Source organism: Elgaria multicarinata, chromosome 17 (assembly GCF_023053635.1).
Source record: "Elgaria multicarinata webbii isolate HBS135686 ecotype San Diego chromosome 17, rElgMul1.1.pri, whole genome shotgun sequence".
Lineage (NCBI taxonomy): Eukaryota > Metazoa > Chordata > Lepidosauria > Squamata > Anguidae > Elgaria > Elgaria multicarinata.
Genome location: NC_086187.1, coordinates 6,163,834 through 6,183,182, shown reverse-complemented (window position 1 = coordinate 6,183,182; position 19,349 = coordinate 6,163,834). Strand labels below are relative to the sequence as shown.

General features: G+C 45.8%; 1 protein-coding gene across 1 annotated transcript in view; it reads right to left on the bottom strand.

The window, feature by feature from the left end:
* LOC134410259 (uncharacterized) overlaps positions 1 to 6,688 on the bottom strand; it is a 365,840-nt gene extending 359,152 nt beyond the window's left edge. The window contains exons 1-4 of the mRNA XM_063143429.1: positions 6,439 to 6,688; positions 5,734 to 5,863; positions 446 to 539; positions 22 to 172 (exon numbers count right to left, since the gene is read on the bottom strand). Of these exons, the coding sequence (XP_062999499.1) occupies positions 22 to 172; positions 446 to 539; positions 5,734 to 5,863; positions 6,439 to 6,535 (472 nt within the window). The 5' untranslated portion in view covers positions 6,536 to 6,688. The remainder of the gene's footprint in view (positions 1 to 21; positions 173 to 445; positions 540 to 5,733; positions 5,864 to 6,438) is intronic.
* Positions 6,689 to 19,349: the final 12,661 nt, after the last annotated feature.

The following is a 19,349-nucleotide window of genomic DNA, read 5'->3' as shown; positions in this document are numbered from 1 at the left end:
TCCGCAGCGAGCCCAACTCACCCCCGTGTTGAATGTCCACATCTATTTCCGAGAGCTCCAAGTTGAACATGGCAAGGCCGCCAGTGAGGGCAAAATGCCACTGATCCTTCCAGTACTTGCTTTTGTTGTGTGCGTTACAGTGGCACAGGGAAGGGGTCACCCAGTCTTTACACTGAGAGAAGAAAGAGAGCTTCAGCTTTCTCCAAACCAGGCTTGTAATTCATTAAGATGTCCCCCCCCCCTCTCTCACACACACACACAATTCCAAATGCTCAGTCATTCAGAGCCCAGAACTGGACCAAAATCTGTTACGAAAACCTGAGCCAACAGTGCTCAATGCCTCCCGATTCCAAAACAGAGGAATAGGTTTGTGTGACCCAATCACTGGAGGGAGACAAAGTATAACTGTGAAAGCGCGAATCCACACCCCCAAATCCCTCCTTACCTCTGCAGCAAGCTTATCACAAATATAGCAGTAGCACTGGCCACACATCTCTGTGTTTCTCCCAAGGGGACATGATGTCTCACATTCTGCACGCCTAGAAGTAAGTAAGATGCAGCCCTAAGTTGTTAAGCACGAGCCATAAGCAGGTTTCATTCCACTTTAGTTATGCCCTCACGATAAACTTAAACTACGTCAATTGAGCCAGCTTTTCCCTGCAAGGATCCTGGGAGCTACAGTATGGCAAAGGGGTGCTAAAAACTACAGTTCCCAGAACTGCTGACTTGTGGCAGAAAAAGTCACTATCTGAGCAGGTGTGGGTGGCAATATAGCAGCAGCAAAGGGCCACATGGCATGATACATGTTCATATATACCCTAAAAGGTTGAATCGTGGGTGTGATAAAAAGGAACTGGGAAGTGTTATAATAAATGACTAAAAACATTCAATTAAAGACACATTCAATTAAAAAAAGGAAAGATGAAGTGGCTTTGCCACTTAAGATACCAACTGGAAAGACTGTGAAAGACTTGCGTAATGTTCTGGAGAACTCCTGCCAGTCAAGAGCAGACAGTAGACTGTTCGGAAACGTCAGCTGGTTCAAAGAGCTGCAGCCAGATTGTTGACCAGGGCTGATTACAGGGAGCAGACGACTCCTTTGTTAAAACAGCTCTACTGGCGTCTGGTCTGTTTCCGGGCACAATTCAAAGTGCTGGTTATCTCCTATAAAGCCCTCTACGGCTCAGGTCCAGGTTACCTGAAAGACCATATTCTCCCATATGAGCCTGCCCGTGCTCTGAGATCTTCTGGGGAGGCCTTTCTCTCAGTCCCACCAACATCCCGGGCACGCCTAATGGGTACGCGGGAGAGGGCCTTCTTGGTGGCTGCTCCAAGGCTCTGGAACTCCCTTCCCAGGGAGGCTAGGCTGGCTCCCTCTGTGCTACACTTTCGGAAGCAGGCAAACACTTTTTTGTTTCAGCAGGCTTTTGGAACTACACTGGAACTGTGTTAATGTATTGGATTCCACCACCCCCTTTTAATCTGTTGCTGTCTTTTCTTTAAAAAAAATTAACATGTTTTTAATTTTACTGTAGGTTTAATTCTATTTTAACTTTTGCAATTTATATTTATATGTTTTAATTGTACATGTTTTAAACTTGTAAACCGCCTTGAGTCCCAGTACTGGGAAAAAGGTGGGATATAAATAAATATAATAAATAATAATAATACAGGGCTACACAGACTGCCTACATGTAAGGCAGCTTTGTATGAAGTGCTTTGTGCACTGGCTGCACCTCTCTCACATCGGGTTGCATGGTCTGAGCTATGAAACAGGAAGGTCTTGGTTTGAATCTCGCCTGTATGCTGAACTCACCAAGCGGCCTGAATTCATTTGGGGCCCAATTCTATGCATGTTTAGACAAAAAATTGTCCCACAACTCCCAGCCTGCCAAGCTGGCTGGGGAATACTGGGAACTTAGGACTTATTTCTGTCTAAACATGCATAGGATTGGGCCCTTATGTATTTAAAATATTTCTTGGCTGCCTTTCAGGGTAGAAGCCCTCCCAAGGCAGTCTTCAACAATAAGACACATAAAACCGGTACGATATTAAGAGTGATAAAAACAGTAAGAAAACAATACAATAAAAACAGCAATAATAAAGACAACACTAAGCAAGGAATTCAATCTCAGCCTCAGTCCCTCCGTGTCCAATATGTGGGGTAATAATGCTGAATTACCTTACAGGGTTGTTCGAAGAATTGCAGCTAGAAAATGCATGTGAAGCCGTTTGAACACTTCAACGTGCCACGCAAATAGTGATGATGATACACGCCTCCCTTCCAAATCACCATTGCAAATATGCCTTTGGTCTCGAGGTATTTAAGGAGAGGATGGACAGCCATCTGTCAGAGATGTTGCTGCTGCAAGATTCCTGCATGGAGCAAGCCGTTGATTCTCCCGTTCCTTTCCAACTCTATGCTCTTTAGAGGAATTCAGGAGTATGTATAGTGATGAGATGGCTGTCCCGAGCTCTCTCTTTTTATCCTTACGGTATATACAATGCCTTTGTTCACATCTTTAAACTGTGTGACTGGGTTCAGACAACACGATAACCAATGGTAGTTTAAATAGTCAACGGTTGGTTATTTAACACATCATGGGTTATCTTGTGTGGAGGGAGTTTTTTAACCAACACTTAATAATCAACGCTCTGGAGAGTTGGCTGTTTGAAACACTGTTGGTTATCGTGTTGTGGAGGGCACCATTGGTTATTTCCTTGGCCACAGTTGGTTATTTTGTCAGCCATAGAGTCGCAAGGCAAGAGCAGTGGCTGCCGCTCTAGTCTAAGTGGCCGGGTAGATTTTTGGCAGCAATGGCTAATGGGATACTAGTGGGAGGACTGAGGGAGAAGAGAGGGTGGGAGATGAGTGAGTCAACTCAGTGTGGACTAATAGTCAACTCAAGGCTGATCCTAATCCACACCACAGCTATTATCATGCTGTGTGGGGAGCGCCCCCTAGATAAACAATGGTCAAGTGGATTATTACCCCACCATTGACTATCATGTTGTCTGAACGCAGCCTGCTTCTACAAATTCTGGAGTTTCTCAGAAGCTTATTGGAGTTCCTCAATGATCAGTGACAGGGGACATGCCACTTGCTTGATCCACTATTACTGATCTTCCTCTTCTTTCCACAAGCCCAGAAAAATCTTATTAAATTTAATTGGGTGACAGATGATCCCAAAAGGCTTTGTGATGCCAACAAGGTGTGTGCTCTAGATTGTTCCCCAAACAATGCAATTCCTTGGCAGACAACTCAGTGTAAAAATAGTCCTGCAAGAGCAGGAAAGTGAAAGCAACCACCACAGAGCCACGTCTGCCAACGACTTTGCCTCTTTCTTCAATGCTAAAATCCAAACTATACGCTCCGATCTAGCCAACTCTGCTCTGCTTCCAGCTCCTGTCCCTCACCTGTCAGCTCCTCCTTCAACTCTCTCGGCATTCCCTTCGGTCTCAGCTGATGAACTGTCTAAAATACTGCACTCATCGAAGCCTTCCACTTGTTCCCGTGATCCGATTCCCTCTCGCGTCTTTATTAATCTTATCCCCGCTATCCTCCCGTCCTTGCTTCACATCATTAATTCTTCTCTGACCTCTGGCTCATTTCCTTCTGCTTTTAAACATGCTACAGTCTCTCCCATTCTCAAAAAACCCACTCTTGATCGACTATCCCTGTCTAACTACCGACCTGTCTCCCTCTTGCCCTTTGTCTCAAAGATCCTGGAACGTCTGGTCTACTCTCGTTGTCTTGACTTTCTCTCTAATAACTCTGCTCTGGATCCCTTTCAATCTGGCTTCCGTCCTTTGCATTCCACTGAAACAGCCCTTACCAAGATCACCAATGATCTTCTTACTGCCAAGTCTAAAGGCCATTATTCTGTTCTTATTCTCCTTGATCTAACCGCAGCCTTTGACACGGTTGATCACGATCTTCTCTTAGATTCCCTCCACGACCTTGGACTCTGTGGCTCTGTCTATAACTGGTTCGCCTCCTATCTAGAGGGTCGCTCTTTCAGCGTGTCGGCTAATGGCAGCTCGTCCTCCTCTTTTCCCCTTTCAGTTGGGGTTCCGCAAGGCTCGGTGCTTGGCCCGTTGTTGTTCTCTCTATACATGCTGCCCTTGGGCAAGCTCATTCAATCTCACGGCCTCCAATATCACCTGTACGCCGATGATACACAATTATATCTTTCATCTCCGGAACTTTCTCCAGATGTTCACGATCGTATCTCGGCATGTCTTTCAGATATCTCAGCCTGGCTGCTTCATCGTCGTTTGAAACTTAACATGGCAAAGACTGAACTGCTAGTTTTTCCTCCTAAACCTTCTCCTCACCTCTCATTCTCCCTTACTGTCAACGATGTCACGCTTACTCCGGTCAAGGAAGCTCGTAGTCTTGGCTTTATATTTGACTCCTCGCTCTCCTTTACTCCTCACATCGAGGCAGTAGCTAAATCCTGTCGTTTCTTCCTGTATAATATTGCCAGGATTCGACCATTTTTGTCTGTCTCTTCTGCCAAGACTCTCGTTCACGCACTGGTTATCTCTCGGTTGGACTACTGCAACCTTCTTCTCTCTGGCCTTCCCTCGTCTCACATCAGTCCGCTGGTCTCTGTCCACCACTCTGCCGCTAAGATCATCTTCTTGGCCCGCCGCTCTGACCATGTCACTCCACTTCTGAAATCTCTTCATTGGCTTCCAATTCACTTCAGAATCCAATATAAACTTCTCCTACTGACCTTCAAAGCTCTTCACTGCCTAGCTCCTGCCTATCTCTCCTCCCTCATCTCACACTATCGCCCCGCTCGGGCTCTCCGCTCCTCCGATGCCATGCTTCTCGCCTGCCCAAGGACCTCCACTTCCCTTACTCGGCTTCGTCCTTTTTCTTCTGCTGCCCCTTACGCCTGGAACGCTCTTCCAGAACACTTGAGAACTACAAACTCAATCACTGCTTTTAAGACTCAGCTCAAAACTTTTCTTTTCCCTATAGCCTTCAAATATTGAGTTTGTTCTGACTTTACACTGTTGGTTTTGCCCTACCCTGTGCCTGTTTACACTTCCCTGTGCCTGTTTGCATTCTCCTTCCCTCTTTATTGTTTACTACAACTTATTAGATTGTAAGCCTATGTGGCAGGGTCTTGCTATTTACTGTGTTATCTGTACAGCACCATGTACATTGATGGTGCTATATAAATAAATAATAATAATAATAATAATAATAGTATTTAAGCAGAAGGTAGCTGGCCATCTGTCAGGGATACTTTCTACAATCAGCAGAGGATTAGATCAGATGAGCTCACGTCCAACTCTATAGATGGGCAGAGTCAGAATGGGCCTGTTTAGACAACATACTAAGCCATGGTTAGTCTGCTAACCCTTTTGCAGCAAATAGTGAGTGAGTGTTTAAACCATGGTTACATAGCCACCATAGTTAAGAATGATTCACACAACACACTAAACCATAACATTTAGCTCAAAATGCTTAACCACCATAGCTTAGGGTGTTGTCTGAACAGGGTCAATGAATTGCAGGGAATAGAGAACTATGAACACTTGCTCAGCCCGGTGGAATCGGCCACTAAGAGAGAGACCACTGTTCTGAGCTGATATGGGAGAGACCACGGGCCTGAACTGATATGGTTTTTCTATGAGGCCAAATTATTTCTGGATAATTTGGAATGGAAAGGGTGGGGAAATCCCTTTTGTTCTCCTCTGGAACAAGATACATACTCAAAGGGATGGGTCATGCAGTCGTATCTTGCATGGGGCATCACTTTTGCTCGCTTGCAGAAAGTAACTATCACCTCGCATTCGTCATCCACAATTTCATCCATGTTCTTCTTTTCCAAGGGAAACTCTTCTGGAAAAGGCAAACACACTTGGGATCATTTCATTGCAGGGACACTAAAGCTGTAATTTAAAAGACACGATTTGCTCAGCCCTTAAAAACATTGGGAGTCAGAGCAAATTCTAAAGCCTCATTTGCTTTGGCAGAAAAAAAGGCTAATCCAAAATAGGTTGAATAATACACTGGAAATTTCAGAAAATTAAGAAAACCAAAATATGGGGGGGGGGAGTAGAATGAGCAAAAGTGCCCTTCTGTTAAGACATCGTATGCATCTGTAACACATACAAACCATGCTAGCAATTAGGTATGCATGAAAATAAAGGTCCTCACAACAACCATGCAAGGTAGGTTAGTGACCATCCCAAAGTCAACAACTAAGCTTCAAGGCCAAGTGGGAACTAGAACTCGTATCTCCTGTAACTACTACACCACACTTCCGTTTTGTTTCTCGTCACGCATGTTACTTGAGAGCAACACAGAGAACTCCTCCCCCTCCCCCACATGTTTTAGAAGTGCAAAGTTAGGAAGATCCCAAAGACTCTGTCTGCAGCATTGTATCATTGGGGCAGGGGAGCCACAGCAGTTACCTGAACTCTCAATCAACACAACAGAACTCTCCACTGGGTTCTCATCTTTGTCTTCGGTAATGAGGATGACACTGTCCTCTCCTTCGGTGGATCCCATGACCACTGGACTCTCAAACGGTGCTTAAGGGTCAAATGCTGGAAAGAGAAAGCCAGAAGGAAACTGAAGGCACAGCTGCCACTGAAGTCCTGCCTCCACGGTAAAACTGGCCAGCCCAGGTTGAACCAGTTGCTTTGCCACCTATTGTCTGAGTGAACTGAGAACATACAAAGGACAAAAGGAGAAACACCGAGCAAAGGCAACAAGGAAGCCGGGAGAAGGGCAGCCACGCTTCTACGCCACGAGACTGCAGCAGGTGGGATTTGGTGCCCAATTCCTCATCCTGAGAAGACCAGTTTTAAGAACGTAAGAAGAGCCTTGAGGCTGGATCAGACTGAGGGTCCATCTGGTCCAACACTCTGTTCACACAGTGGCCGTCCAGCTGTTGACTAGGGACTAACAAAGCAGGACACGGGTGCCTCAGCACCCTCCCACCTATGTTCCCCAGCAACTGCCTCGGGACCAGAGGTGGCATCAGGGCTAGTTGAGAGCCTTCTCCTGAAGGAATTGATCCAACCCCCTTTTAAAGCCATCCAAATTGGTGGCCATCACTACATCTTGTGGTAGTGAATCCCACAGTTTAATTATGCGCTGCGTGAAGAAGTATTTCCTTTCATCTGACCTGAACCCCCCACCAGTCAGCTTCGTGGGATGAGCCCCTTTGGGTTGTAGTATTTTGGGAGAGGGAGAAAAACGTCTCCCTGTCCAGCTTCTCCACCCCAGGCATAATTCCGTACACCTCTGTCATGTCTCCTCTCAGCCTCCGTTTAAGTTTTCATTCACAGGAGAAGAGGCCAGCCTTAAAGGCAGCTTTTCCCCAACCCACTGCGCTCCAGATGTTTTCTACTCCCACTAGCCACAGCCAGCTTGGCCAGTAACCAGGGGTGATGGGAGAGGTAGTCCAAAACATCTGGAGGGCACCAGGTTGGGGAAGGTTGTAGGCCCCCACAAACAGAGACAGGCTCGGGCTCAGGCTCGTGCGGACCCCCCTCCTGCTCTCACCCTTTGACTGCAACTCCACAGTCTGAGAGAGGGGGCGCTTCCATTCCCCCCCCCTCCCGCTACTTATTATTCCCCTCCCCTTTTGCACAGCCTTGTCCAATCAGAGAGCGCGAGACAGGCCCTCACACCTGACACCTCGCCCTCTCAGGTCCGGCCTTCCACCCTCGCCCGCCTCCAACCACCTTCTGTTGCTTCGATTCCCGCGCCAAACGTTCCAAGCAGCGTCACTTCCGGGCGCGACTCGCAACGTTCTCAGCTCTGTGGTCTGCGAGGAGGAGACGCAGAGATAAGAAAATCGAGAGTGACACACCTCATTGGAGGGGGGAGCTTCCGGGGGAGCTTCGGAGTCCCGTTTTTGGGTGGGGGTCCTTGCCCCCCCCTCCACCCTAGAAACAAATGGTGGAGTGTTTTCTTTTGCCTTGGTGTTTGTGCTGCGTTTTTTTTTCATGTATTGTGCACAGTCCAGGGCACTTCGGTTAGCTGGTTGTTTAAAAGTACAATAAATAAAAATAAATTAAAAGGAGGCCATATTCTTTCTTACTCTGTCTTTTGAAAACAACAACAACAGTTTTAGTTTAGTTTAGTTTAGTTTATTTATTTATTACATTTTTATACCGCCCAATAGCCGAAGTTCTCTGGGCGGTTCACAAAAATTAAAACCATAATAAAACAACCAACAGGTTAAAAGCACAAATACAAAATACAGTATAAAAAGCACAACCAGGATAAAACCACGCAGCATAAGATTAAAATACAGAGTTAGAACAGTAAAATTTAAATTTAAGTTAAAATTAAGTGTTAAAATACTGAGAGAATAAAAAGGTCTTCAGCTGGCGATGAAAGGAGTACAGTGTAGGCGCTAGTCTAGTATTGGGGAGCATAGAGAAGCCACAAGGTGCCCCCTAGTTGTGATGGACTACAACTCCCATCACTCAGCCACTGTTGTTAGGGTCCTGCTGGCTGAGGGAGCATGGGAGTTGTAGTCAGACATGGGGGGGGTGCCTTGGGGAAGGCTGCCTTAGGGCCTCAAACCCTTTTGCAGCAAATGGTGCGTGAGTGTGTTTAAACCATGGGTATGTAGCCACCATGGTTAGGAATGGTTTACACGATACACTAAGGCCATAATTAGATCTAAGGTTTATCCCTGGATCGTCCAGGGGTCAAACCTGTTCATCTAGGTGACACACAGGGGATCCAGTGCTCAGGCAGGGGCAAACCCTGGATGATCCCAGGATAAACCTTAGGTCTAGCTATGGCCCAAGTCATGGTTCACATGACATGCTAAGCCAGAATGTTTAGCTCAAAATGCTTAACCACCTTGGCTTAGCGTGTCTGAACAGGGTCATAAAGAATCATTTCCAGTTGTCAGTGCCAGTTCCGTGCTCTTGGGGGCCCTTGACCAGGACCATCAGCTGCTCCTCAGCCTCCGTGGACCACGGCAGTGTCTGGACCCCTGTAAAATCCCCGTGAACGCAGCAAGTTGTTGGCACCATAAAGGTCTTGTCAAAAAGCACCTCCTTTCCTCTCGGCACCATCCCAGCAAAAACCACTTCGCTGAAGTTGACAATTTCATTTCCCAGGAAGCTCAGTGAAATGACACTGTCTAAACGCCACCTTTGCCTGCGAATCGGCGCTGTGTCGTTTACATGACACAGCCGCCTAGTCACTGAAACTGTTGGGCAAAGTGACGAAAATGCGCAGCAGAGAAGTCAGGGCTTTACCCCGAGTTTTCCTGCTGGAGTGAGGGCAGCACGGCTCTTCCACCCTCTGTCCTAGCTCTGGCGCCACGCTGGGGACGTTCCCAGGTGGAAGGCGACCTCCCATTGGTCATTGGAAGCCAGGGGAGGGGGAAGCCTGGCGAGCCAAATGGTTGCTGGAAAGCCCATGCCACCTACTGCATTGGGATTAGCCAAGGCCACCCCACAGCAGCAAAATCGCAGAGTTTTTCTAAAAGCGGGGACAACCTGGCACCGTCATGGCAGCTCCTGTGCCACAGGTGGGAAACCTCAGGCCCTGGGGCAAAACCAGCCCCTCTGGGCTTCCCCTGACTCCACCCTATTTCACCCAACTGCCCATTGTTTGGTGGTTTCCCTGCTTTTGTCCCGTTTTCTCCTATTCTCAGTGGTTGAAATTAGGGGTGTGCACAGACCCCCCACTCCGCCCCGCGGGCCGATCTGAAAATTTCGGATCGGCCCACTCTGTGCCGTGCTGCTCCGCTCCGCCCATACTCCGCTCCTCTTCGCCGCGGAGCTCCGGCTTCGAATCGGAGCTCCGCAGTGGAGGGGAGTGGCGCCAGGTAAGGCCGGGAGAGGAGGGCGGGGGGATTACCGGGCCCTGCCACCATCGCCGCCTGTGCAGCGACGGCGGCAGAACCCGGTAAGGGACCAAGGGGGAGGGGGGCCTTACCTGCCTCCGTCCGCGGTCCCTCGGCTTCTTCAATTGAGCCCGCGGTTCAACCAGGAAGTCTGGGCCCTGCGGCCCAGACTTCCTGGTTGAACCGCGGGCTCAATTGAAGAAGCCGAGGGACCGCGGACGGAGGCAGGTAAGGGAGAGGAGGGCGGGGGGGTTACTGGGCCCTGCGGCGGCAGAGCCCGGTAAGGGACCAAGGGGGAGGGGCCCTTGTCTTTGGTGCCGTCCAGCTCCGGAATGCAGCCACCATGAGCCTCACTCTCCGAAATTGAATTCATCCCTTGAGCAGCAAGAGGTTCCCACTTGTGTGTGCCAGGGACTGTAGACAGAATCTGCTCCATTTATCCTTTACATGCTGAGTCTTTTCTCTCCCTTCTTTTAACTGTGTGACCGTCAGTGCAATCCTATGCATGTGTATTTTATGGGACTTACTCCCAGGGAAGTGTTTATAGGCCTTATAGATTACTTCTTCTCTTTTTTTATTATGAATATTAACACAACAGAACAAAAGAATAAATCATGAAAAACAAAACAAAAAAACAAAGAGACGTTACATATATAGGAATATTATCATTTTTTCCATCAGATATACCATTCATTTTTTAAAAAGGGAGAGTTATGCATAGGTTTCAAGAAAGCCAGGCCATATATCCATGTATTTATCCACTCACAAGTTGCATCTATATAACACCTGTTCAAATGTTGATAGCATTGTTAAATCCTAAATCTATTGCATTATGGGAGGTGAGCATTTGTCCTTCCAACATGATAATATAAGTGTTTTAGCTGTCATAAGGGCTCTGAAAATCCATTTGCACTCACCATGTGTTAACTTCCAAGAAGCCGGTAGGTAGTTTAAGAGGACGTGCAGATTGTTCCATATTAAAGACTGTTTCAGTACAAAGTTTATCCTTATTATAACCTCCTTCCAAAAGGGGGCAACTAGTGGGCATTGCCAAAAACATATGAATTAAAGAAGCATTAGGTGTATTACATCTCCGACAATTATGTAAGTTAGACAGACCTTTATTGAAAAGGCCTTATAGAATTTAAGTTAGCAGGCCTTTTGTGGAATTCAGGTTATCTAGTCATTTCTGAGTCTTTTTTTTTTTTTTGCCTGTTAACATAAAACTGGAAGATCAAATTTTATTTTTTAAAAAAATTAAATGCTAAATTTAAAAAAATGAAACTGGAGTAGTTGTTCCCATATGTTTTGAGAAATAGTGTCCTACTTTTTAAAAAACCACATATGTGAACTATATTTAGATATTTCCTAATTAAGATTTTTAATTGAATCCATTATTTTCAAAACCAAATGTCAAGGGTGATAGAGATAGATAGATAGATAGATAGATAGATAATCTTGTTCCCAGTTTTTCCCACCAGTTCATTACTAATCTTCTAATGAGTGGGTGATTTTCTGCATAATTCAGTAATCAACTTAAATAGATGGAAGTCTGCCTTTCCCAACATAGTGACATGCTGGCTGGGAATGATGGGAATTGCAATACATCTCGGGAGCACCAGACTGTGGGGAAGGCTGGATTACACAAAGGGAGCAAGATCCCCCCCCCGGGTCATAATTGACACCCTTTTGTCCTTTTCACCCCCTCTGCAACTTTATTGCTTTACATAAGTAGTGCCACTCAAAACTGCATACTCTAGATGGATCAATGGTGCATGCCTTGGGGTGGGAATGGTGCAAGACTCCTAAATTAGGCATACATTCTAAGGAGAGAGGGGATGGTTAGCAACCACAGTCTCTGAGTTGGAGGCACCATCCTTCCAGCAACAGAGGTCAGGGTTGCAGCCACCAAAACTGCTCTGCTAGAGTTGCTGCAAAGATGTAGAGAACTTCTGGGCATAGCAGCAGCTCCTGCCTCCTGCCTCCTTCCCTGGCTGACTGCTTTTAGGAGGAAGCCCAAGGCCCAAAGTACAACAGGAATTGGAGGCCTGTGATAACATCTCCAGTCTTTTTAAATGAAGGCTAAAGCTCGCTTAAATTAATTTTAAATGGAATCGTATGTGAATGTGGATTGATCAATCATTTAAATTTTCATAAATCTGCCTATGAGAAAAACTATTTCTTAAGCAAGATGCATGTGGGGGGGGGTTGTGTGTGTGCATATCTCTCATAGCAGGTATCATCTTAGAAGAGCTGTTGTTTGTGAGAGAAAATGCCTCCTTGAAGATAGTGAGCTTCTCTATACTAGCGATTTACAGCACACTCACGATTGGCCACTCACAGAAGTTTGCAGGTCCTTTACACGACTCCGTGAATGTCCAGAACGTCTGCTGTGCTTTTTCCCTGGTAATCTCGCTTTAAAAAACAACAGATAATGCAGTATTTAAAATTACCGCAGGATATAACAGGCCACTAGATGGCGCAGTTTCATTTACCTTTACAGAACATTGCCAAGAGGGGAAGTTTTCAATTACAAATCACATGGTCACCGTGGAAAGTCAATGTGAAAAGGCCCAGAAGAAGAAACATGGAAAGATCCCAGAAGAAGAAGAAAATGATAAGAGTGTGGAGGGTTTTCCTTTAATATCGAGACACTCAGTACTTGCCATCTGTAGTTTGTACAAGCACTTTTATTAAAAATAATGTGTTTGTTTTCAAATCTGCTGCCTGATTTGTCAGGGATACCTTGTTAGTCGATTTAAGTTTTTTTTTTAAAAAAAATGCACGAATCTAGTTGATCAATTAAATATTGTAGCCCTGTTTTAAATTTCAGAAGGCATAAGTTGGGCAGGGAGACAGGTAAATTGGATCAAGAACACAGCATTAGGAGAAAGAGCTTAACCTTGTCCCTGGCACCATTTTCCCCAAAAATTACCCTACACACACAGGCTCAGTTCAGACATGTTTCGCAATGGTGGTTCTAGAACTCCACGGTGGAGGTTTTACACCCCCATTGAGAAATGTGTTGTCTGGTGGGAAAACTCCACCCCACGGTGGGTGTTGTTTTTTTAAAACACTCCACGCAGAATATCCACGCTGTGCAGAGGACAGTTTCTGCACAACCGATGTGTGGCGGGCTCCGTGGAGTTTTCCATTGGGTTGAGTTGACTTTTCCCACTGGGTATAGAGTTCCCTGGCAAGCGCGACGAAAGGAGAGAGTGCCGCTCCAAGAGAACCACCTGGATTTTTGCATCAATGGCTAATGGGATACCATCGGGAGGCCCAGGAGAGGAAAGAGGGTGGAGGAACTGTCAATCAAACATCACAATGGATTTCACTCAACCTAGGGTGACCAACTGTCAGGATTTCCCCGGACTTGTCCTGGTTTTTGTTCTTTCCATGGTGTCAGGGGGGATTTTCTATAATTTTCAATAATGTCCTGGAATGATACACCTTCCCCTTTAAGGCTGCCATTAGCATGGCAGGAGGGAGTGGCATGCTTTCTTGAGGCACATCATTCCCCCACCCCGAGCTCCAATTGAGGTCTTAAAGGGGAAAGTGGGTCATTCGTGGACATTATAGAAAAGGCCCCAATTGGAGTGGATGGTGGTGGTGCAGAATGAAATCCTTTCCCCTCCTCCACTCCAATCGGGTTCTTTAAGGTGGCGGGGGAATAACGTACTTTCTGCAGGACTCAGAAAGCTGCTTCCCCACACACACACTAGGTGTCCTCTTTTTTGGTTTCCCAAATATGGTCACCCTAACTCACCCCCACGGTAGCCCACAGTCACACAACGGTGGAGTTCGAACATGTTGCATGAGGAGCACCCCCTAAAAACTCAACCATTGAGTGGAGTTTTCACACTGCATTGTCCAAACTGAGGCCCACATGCTTGATATTTGCTCCAGTAGGGAAAACTTAAATATCACTCTGTGCTATATACTAAAAGCAAACACATTCTCCTGGCGTAGTGAAGCAACACTGTTAGCGCCATAAGAGCACAAGAGGGAGGCCTGGGAAAACCCGAAGGTTAGCAGGAGTACAAAACAAACTAGAATAACAATTCTTAAGCTGGGGGTGGGGACCAAACAGCCTGATGAGGACCAGCATGCTCAGTGGGTATGGAAGCCTGACTGACTGATTGTTTGGGAGGGGGAAGAGAAAACCTGGGGGAAGGAAAGGGAATATTCTGGGGATAGACGTGGCTGGCTGACAGTTGGCTTAGGGTGACCATATGAAAAGGAGGACAGGGTTCTTGTATCTTTAACAGTTGCATAGAAAAGTGAATTTCAGCAGGTGTCATTTGTATGCATGTCACACCTGGTGAAATTTCCTCTTCATCACAACAGTTAAAGCTGCAGGAGCTATACTGCAGCTATACTGTGACCAGATTTAAAAGAGGGCAGGGCACCTGCAGCTTTAACTGTTGTGATGAAGAGGGAATTTCACAGGTTCTCCATATATACAAATGACATCTGCTGAAATTCCCTTTTCAATGCAACTGTTAAAGATACAGCAGCCCTGTCCTCCTTTTCATATGGTCACCCTAAGTTGGCTGGAACACTGAATAGGAGCGTTCCACACTGCAGCATTTTGCTGTATGTCCCCTTTATTCTCTTCTGATGTTAGAGTTGGGTTAGTAATCCAGTCCACAAATTTTGTATTCAGCAGTGGGCCACACCTATGTAACTGTGTGTGAGGAGGGTTCAGAAGAATTGGTTTCCATGGGTTCGGGGAGGCCTGGAAGGTGCAGTAAGGTGTACAGAAGAGAGGCAAGTTTAAAATGTTTGAGAAACCTGGGAATAAACTGATCCCCCCCATTTTTTTGGCCTATAGTGCCTGAAGTCTTTGGCTTAATTAGGGTGACCATATGAAAAGGAGGACTGGGCTCCTGTATCTTTAACAGTTGCATAGAAAAGGGAATTTCAGCAGGTGTCATTTCTATATACGGGGAACCTGGTGAAATTTCCTCTTCATCACCACAGTTAAAGCTGCAGGTGCCCTGCCCTCTTTTAAATCTGGTCACTCTAGTATAGCTCCTGCAGCTTTAACTGCTGTGATGAAGAAGGAATTTCACCAGGTTCTCGATATATAAAAATGACACCTGCTGAAATTCCCTTTTCTATGCAACTGTTAAAGATACAGGAGCCCTGTCCTCCTTTTCAGATGGCCACCCTAGCTTAATGTTGCGCAGACTTTATACTGTTATTTTTACCCTACCCTGTGCCTGCTTACCCTACCCTGTGCCTGTTTGCATTCTCTTCCCCTCCTTATTGTTTTACTATGATTTTATTAGATTGTAAGCCTATGCGGCAGGGTCTTGCTATTTACTGTTTTACTCTGTACAGCACCATGTACATTGATGGTGCTATATAAATAAATAATAATAATAATAATAATAATAATAATAATAATAATAATAATAATAATAATCTACACCAAGCAGGATATTGCACTATCAAAGCAGGAGCCACACTACTGCTTTATCATAGAATAGCAGAGTTGGAAGGGGCCTACAAGGCCATCGAGTCCAACCCCCTGCTCAATGCAGGAATCCACCCTAAAGCACGCTAAATCCACCCTAAAGCAATAGCGGTATTGAAATGCACTGACAATTCTTGGGGCCCATTGACACATACCATATACTGCTTTCATAGTGCAATATCCTGCTTGGTGGAGATTAGGCCTTTGTTTCTAGAACAGAACATCAGCCAGAGGATATGAGCAAAAGTGAGGGAATAGCAAGAGCACCATCAAGCGTATCTTTCTGGAACCACAAGCCACCTTTATTTATTAATTCATTTAACATATTTCTCGTCTGCCTTTCAAGACAGAAGCCAAAGGTGGCCACCTTTAAATTCAACAAGTTCTTTCTCACTTTTCTTTTTGCCTCTAGCCTGTGGAGTTGTGGGTTGCCTGGTCTTGGGGTCTGATGTGAAGATTCGGGGCTTTTTGCATTGTGCTCAAGATCTCCACACAACCCCGTCACCCCTAGCTCCACAGCTCCGTTCCCTTGGGATTAAGCTGCAACCTGAGAGAGATGGGGAGGAATGTAGGCCTGATTCTGGGATGCCATCACTGGGCCTCGGGCCTCTTGAACCTGTTGTCTGCACGCCAATGCCTGTGAGGTAGGTCAGGCTGAGAGTCAGGGACCAGCCCAAACTTAGCCTGTGAGTTTCATGCCCGAGTGGGGAAACCAGATCTCCTGAGTCTCAGCCCAACACTCTAGCCGCTAAACCACACTGCCTCAATGCACCTGGAAAAGACGTTGGAATCTTCGCTGAAATGTCCAGCCTTAATGGCAGTGAGGGAAGACGTCGTTCTTTCTGCAATCCTGGAGACATTCATGGCATCAGTGGGAAAGTTAAAACCTTGCCTGAGTGTTCAGAGCGCAAGTAGTGGATTCTGTGCAAGGAAATACTTATAAAACGATATGCAATATAAAAGAAAACTTTGGAAATGGTTTAAGCTGGTTCAGAATGCCAATCAAGTAAATATCCCTGCCCTCTTTTAGACATATAGTAATAATGATTTATAAACTGATAAAATATGAGGAGGAGGCTTTTATTAAGGAAGGCTGGATGGAGTCAGCAGGAGCATTGCTTGTGATCTCACAACCCTCTGGAAGGCGGTGACCGATAGGGAGGGTCATTCCTCACAAGAACTGGACTGCCGTGTTACACGAACAACGTGGGAGGACTTTGGGGAGCAATTTTTTTATAAAAAAATTAAATACTCTGTCATTTTTAAAGGTGAAGACATGTAACTTGGCAACATGCTAGATCTTTAGCAGGGCTTTAGGTATGCCAGGTTAGACGCATATGGGTTCATCCCCAGTTTTTTAGGAGTTTTTTTTAATTCTCCAACCTCGTTGAGGACTAGAGGCTTAAGAAGTTTCCCCCAAAAGGGAAGGAAATTACTGAAACAAACATAAAAATTAGCACCATGGTAGGTCCTATGTAGGGCGTTAGGCATGCCAAGTTTGAAGCATATGGAGTCATCCCCTGATTTTCAGGATTTTTAAAAAAATTGAGTTTTTTTTAAAAAAATGTTTAAATACGCTGTTATTTTTAGAGGTAAAGACATGTAACTTGGCAACATTGTAGGTCTTTAGTAGGGATTTAGGTATGCCAAGTTTGAAGCATATCGGTTTATCCCCAGATTTTTAGGAGTTCTTTAAAATTCTCAAACCTCGTTGAGGACTAGAAGCTTGAGAAGGAAGTTTCCTAAAAAAGAAATGAAATTACAGAAACAAACAAAAAAATTAGCACCATGGTAGAGCTTCAGTAGGGGTTTAGGCATGCCAGGTTTGAAGCCTATTTGTTCATCCTCTGATTTTTAGGGATTTTTAAAAGTTTGAGTTTTTAAAATTATTTTTTTAAAAATACACTGCCATTTTTAAAGGTACAGACATGTAACTTGGCACTATGGTAGGTCCTAAGTAGAGATTTAGGTATGCTACGTTTGAAGCAGATGGGTTCATTGCTTGATTTTTAGGAGTTCTTTAAAATTCTCAACCCTCGTTGAGAACTAGAAGCTTGAAAATTTACCAAAAAAGAAATGAAATTACAGGTACAGGCATAATAATTAGCACCATTGTAGGTCCTAAGCAGGGCTGTAGGTATGCCATGTTTGAAGCATATGGGTTCATCCCCAGATTTTTAGGAGGTTTTTTTAAAATTCTCTGACCTCGTTGAGGACTAGAGGCTTGAGAAGTTTTCCCAAAAGGGAAGGAAATTACTTAAACAAACATAAAAATTAGCACCATGGTAGGTCCTAAGTAGGGATTTAGGTATACCAAATTTGAAGCACATGGGTTCATCCCCTGAATTGTTCAGGCTACACCAGTTGAGTCACATTCAGGCAGTTTGTGATGGCATCTAGAACTGCGGCTTTGCCTTGTGGGAAAGTCAGATGTCTCATCATTTTGCGACCGGCATGCAGCTACAACCCCCACAAAAGAGGGGCGGTGGGTGTGCAATTGATAACTGAGTTATGCCCATCATGGTACGACTGGAGGAGGGCTAACATAGGAATGTAGGCCTGATTCTGGGATGCCATCACTGGGCCTCGGGCCTCTCCTGAACTTGTGCAGGCTCCTACCGCCTGTGCTATTAGTGGCAGCTGTACTGCCTGCTGGCCATTAATGACTCTGAATACTCTTTAGAACCCTGGACTGCATTGCAGGGTTGTTGTAAATCACCATTTCAGCCTCAGGCCAGATCTACACCGAGCAGGAAATGACACTTTGAAGGCGGTTTGAAAATGGTCTATGGAGCATGTCCTGGGCCCCATCAGTTGTCAATCCCATTTTAAATGGTTACAAAGCAGTAGTGTAAGGGAACAATTCTATGCTCCCTAGACAGTGTCTGGGGGGCCACAGGAGACTGAGGATTCCAGGATCATGGAAGGCAGCGCTCTGACCTCAGATCTGGAATCAATCCTCTGCCCCCCCTCCCTCCTCCTTGCAGCCAACACAGAAAGAACCATGACTGATGCCTCTCCGAGGTCAGGAACTCCCCCAGTGGGCGGGGCAGAGGGGAGGGGATTGGGGAGGTCAGGATGGAGGTTATCCTGAGGCTTTTCCAGCCTCCTTCCCACCCCCTCCAAAGCGTCCCAGCTAGACGGGCAAACAAGCCGATCTCATGAAAGGGCAGAGAGGGAGGAGAGGGAGGCGGAAATTACTCCCGCCATGTCTCTGGCTCTCCATGGGATACTTGTGAGCTTCCACATTCAGAGGCTTCCGACCATCGAGGCTGGAACGGATAGGATGGTGTCTTAACATGACTTTGAACTGCTTAAAAAAAGGCATAGGATTGAATCCATTCAAACCGGGCAAAAAAATTATTATTTTTATTATTATTATTATTCCACCTTTCTTCCTCTTGCAAAGAACCCAAGGCAGCTCACATAGTCCTCCTCCTCCTCTCCATTTTATCCTCACAACAACCCTGTGAGGTAGGTCAGGTTGCGAGTCAGGGACTGGCCCAAACTTAGCCTGTGAGTTTCATGCCTGAGTGGGGAAACCAGATCTCCTGAGTCCCAGCCCAACACTCTAGCCGCTACACCACACTGCCTCAATGCCTTCGGAAGTGGTTTAAGCTGGTTCAGAATGCCAATCAAGTAAATATCTCTGCCCTCTTTTAGACATAAGTAATAATGATTTATAAAATGATAAAAAAGGAGGAGGCGGCTTTTATTAAGGAAGGCTGGAAGGAGTCAGCAGGAGCATTGCTCGTGAACTCACAACCCTCTGGAAGGCGGTGACCGATAGGGAGGGTCATTCCTCACAAGAACTGGACTGCCGTGTTACACGAACAACGTGGGAGGACTTTGGGGAGCAACAGTCCAAGGATTTGGAACGGACTGACTTGCTCCCTCCATTGCTGGCCAATGGCCGTCTGTGATAGCAGATGGAATTAAGTCACTCATTGTGCCAGTGAAAAGCAACGCAGCCCAGCGTATCCCCCCACCCCATTAATTAAAGGTCGTTGTTG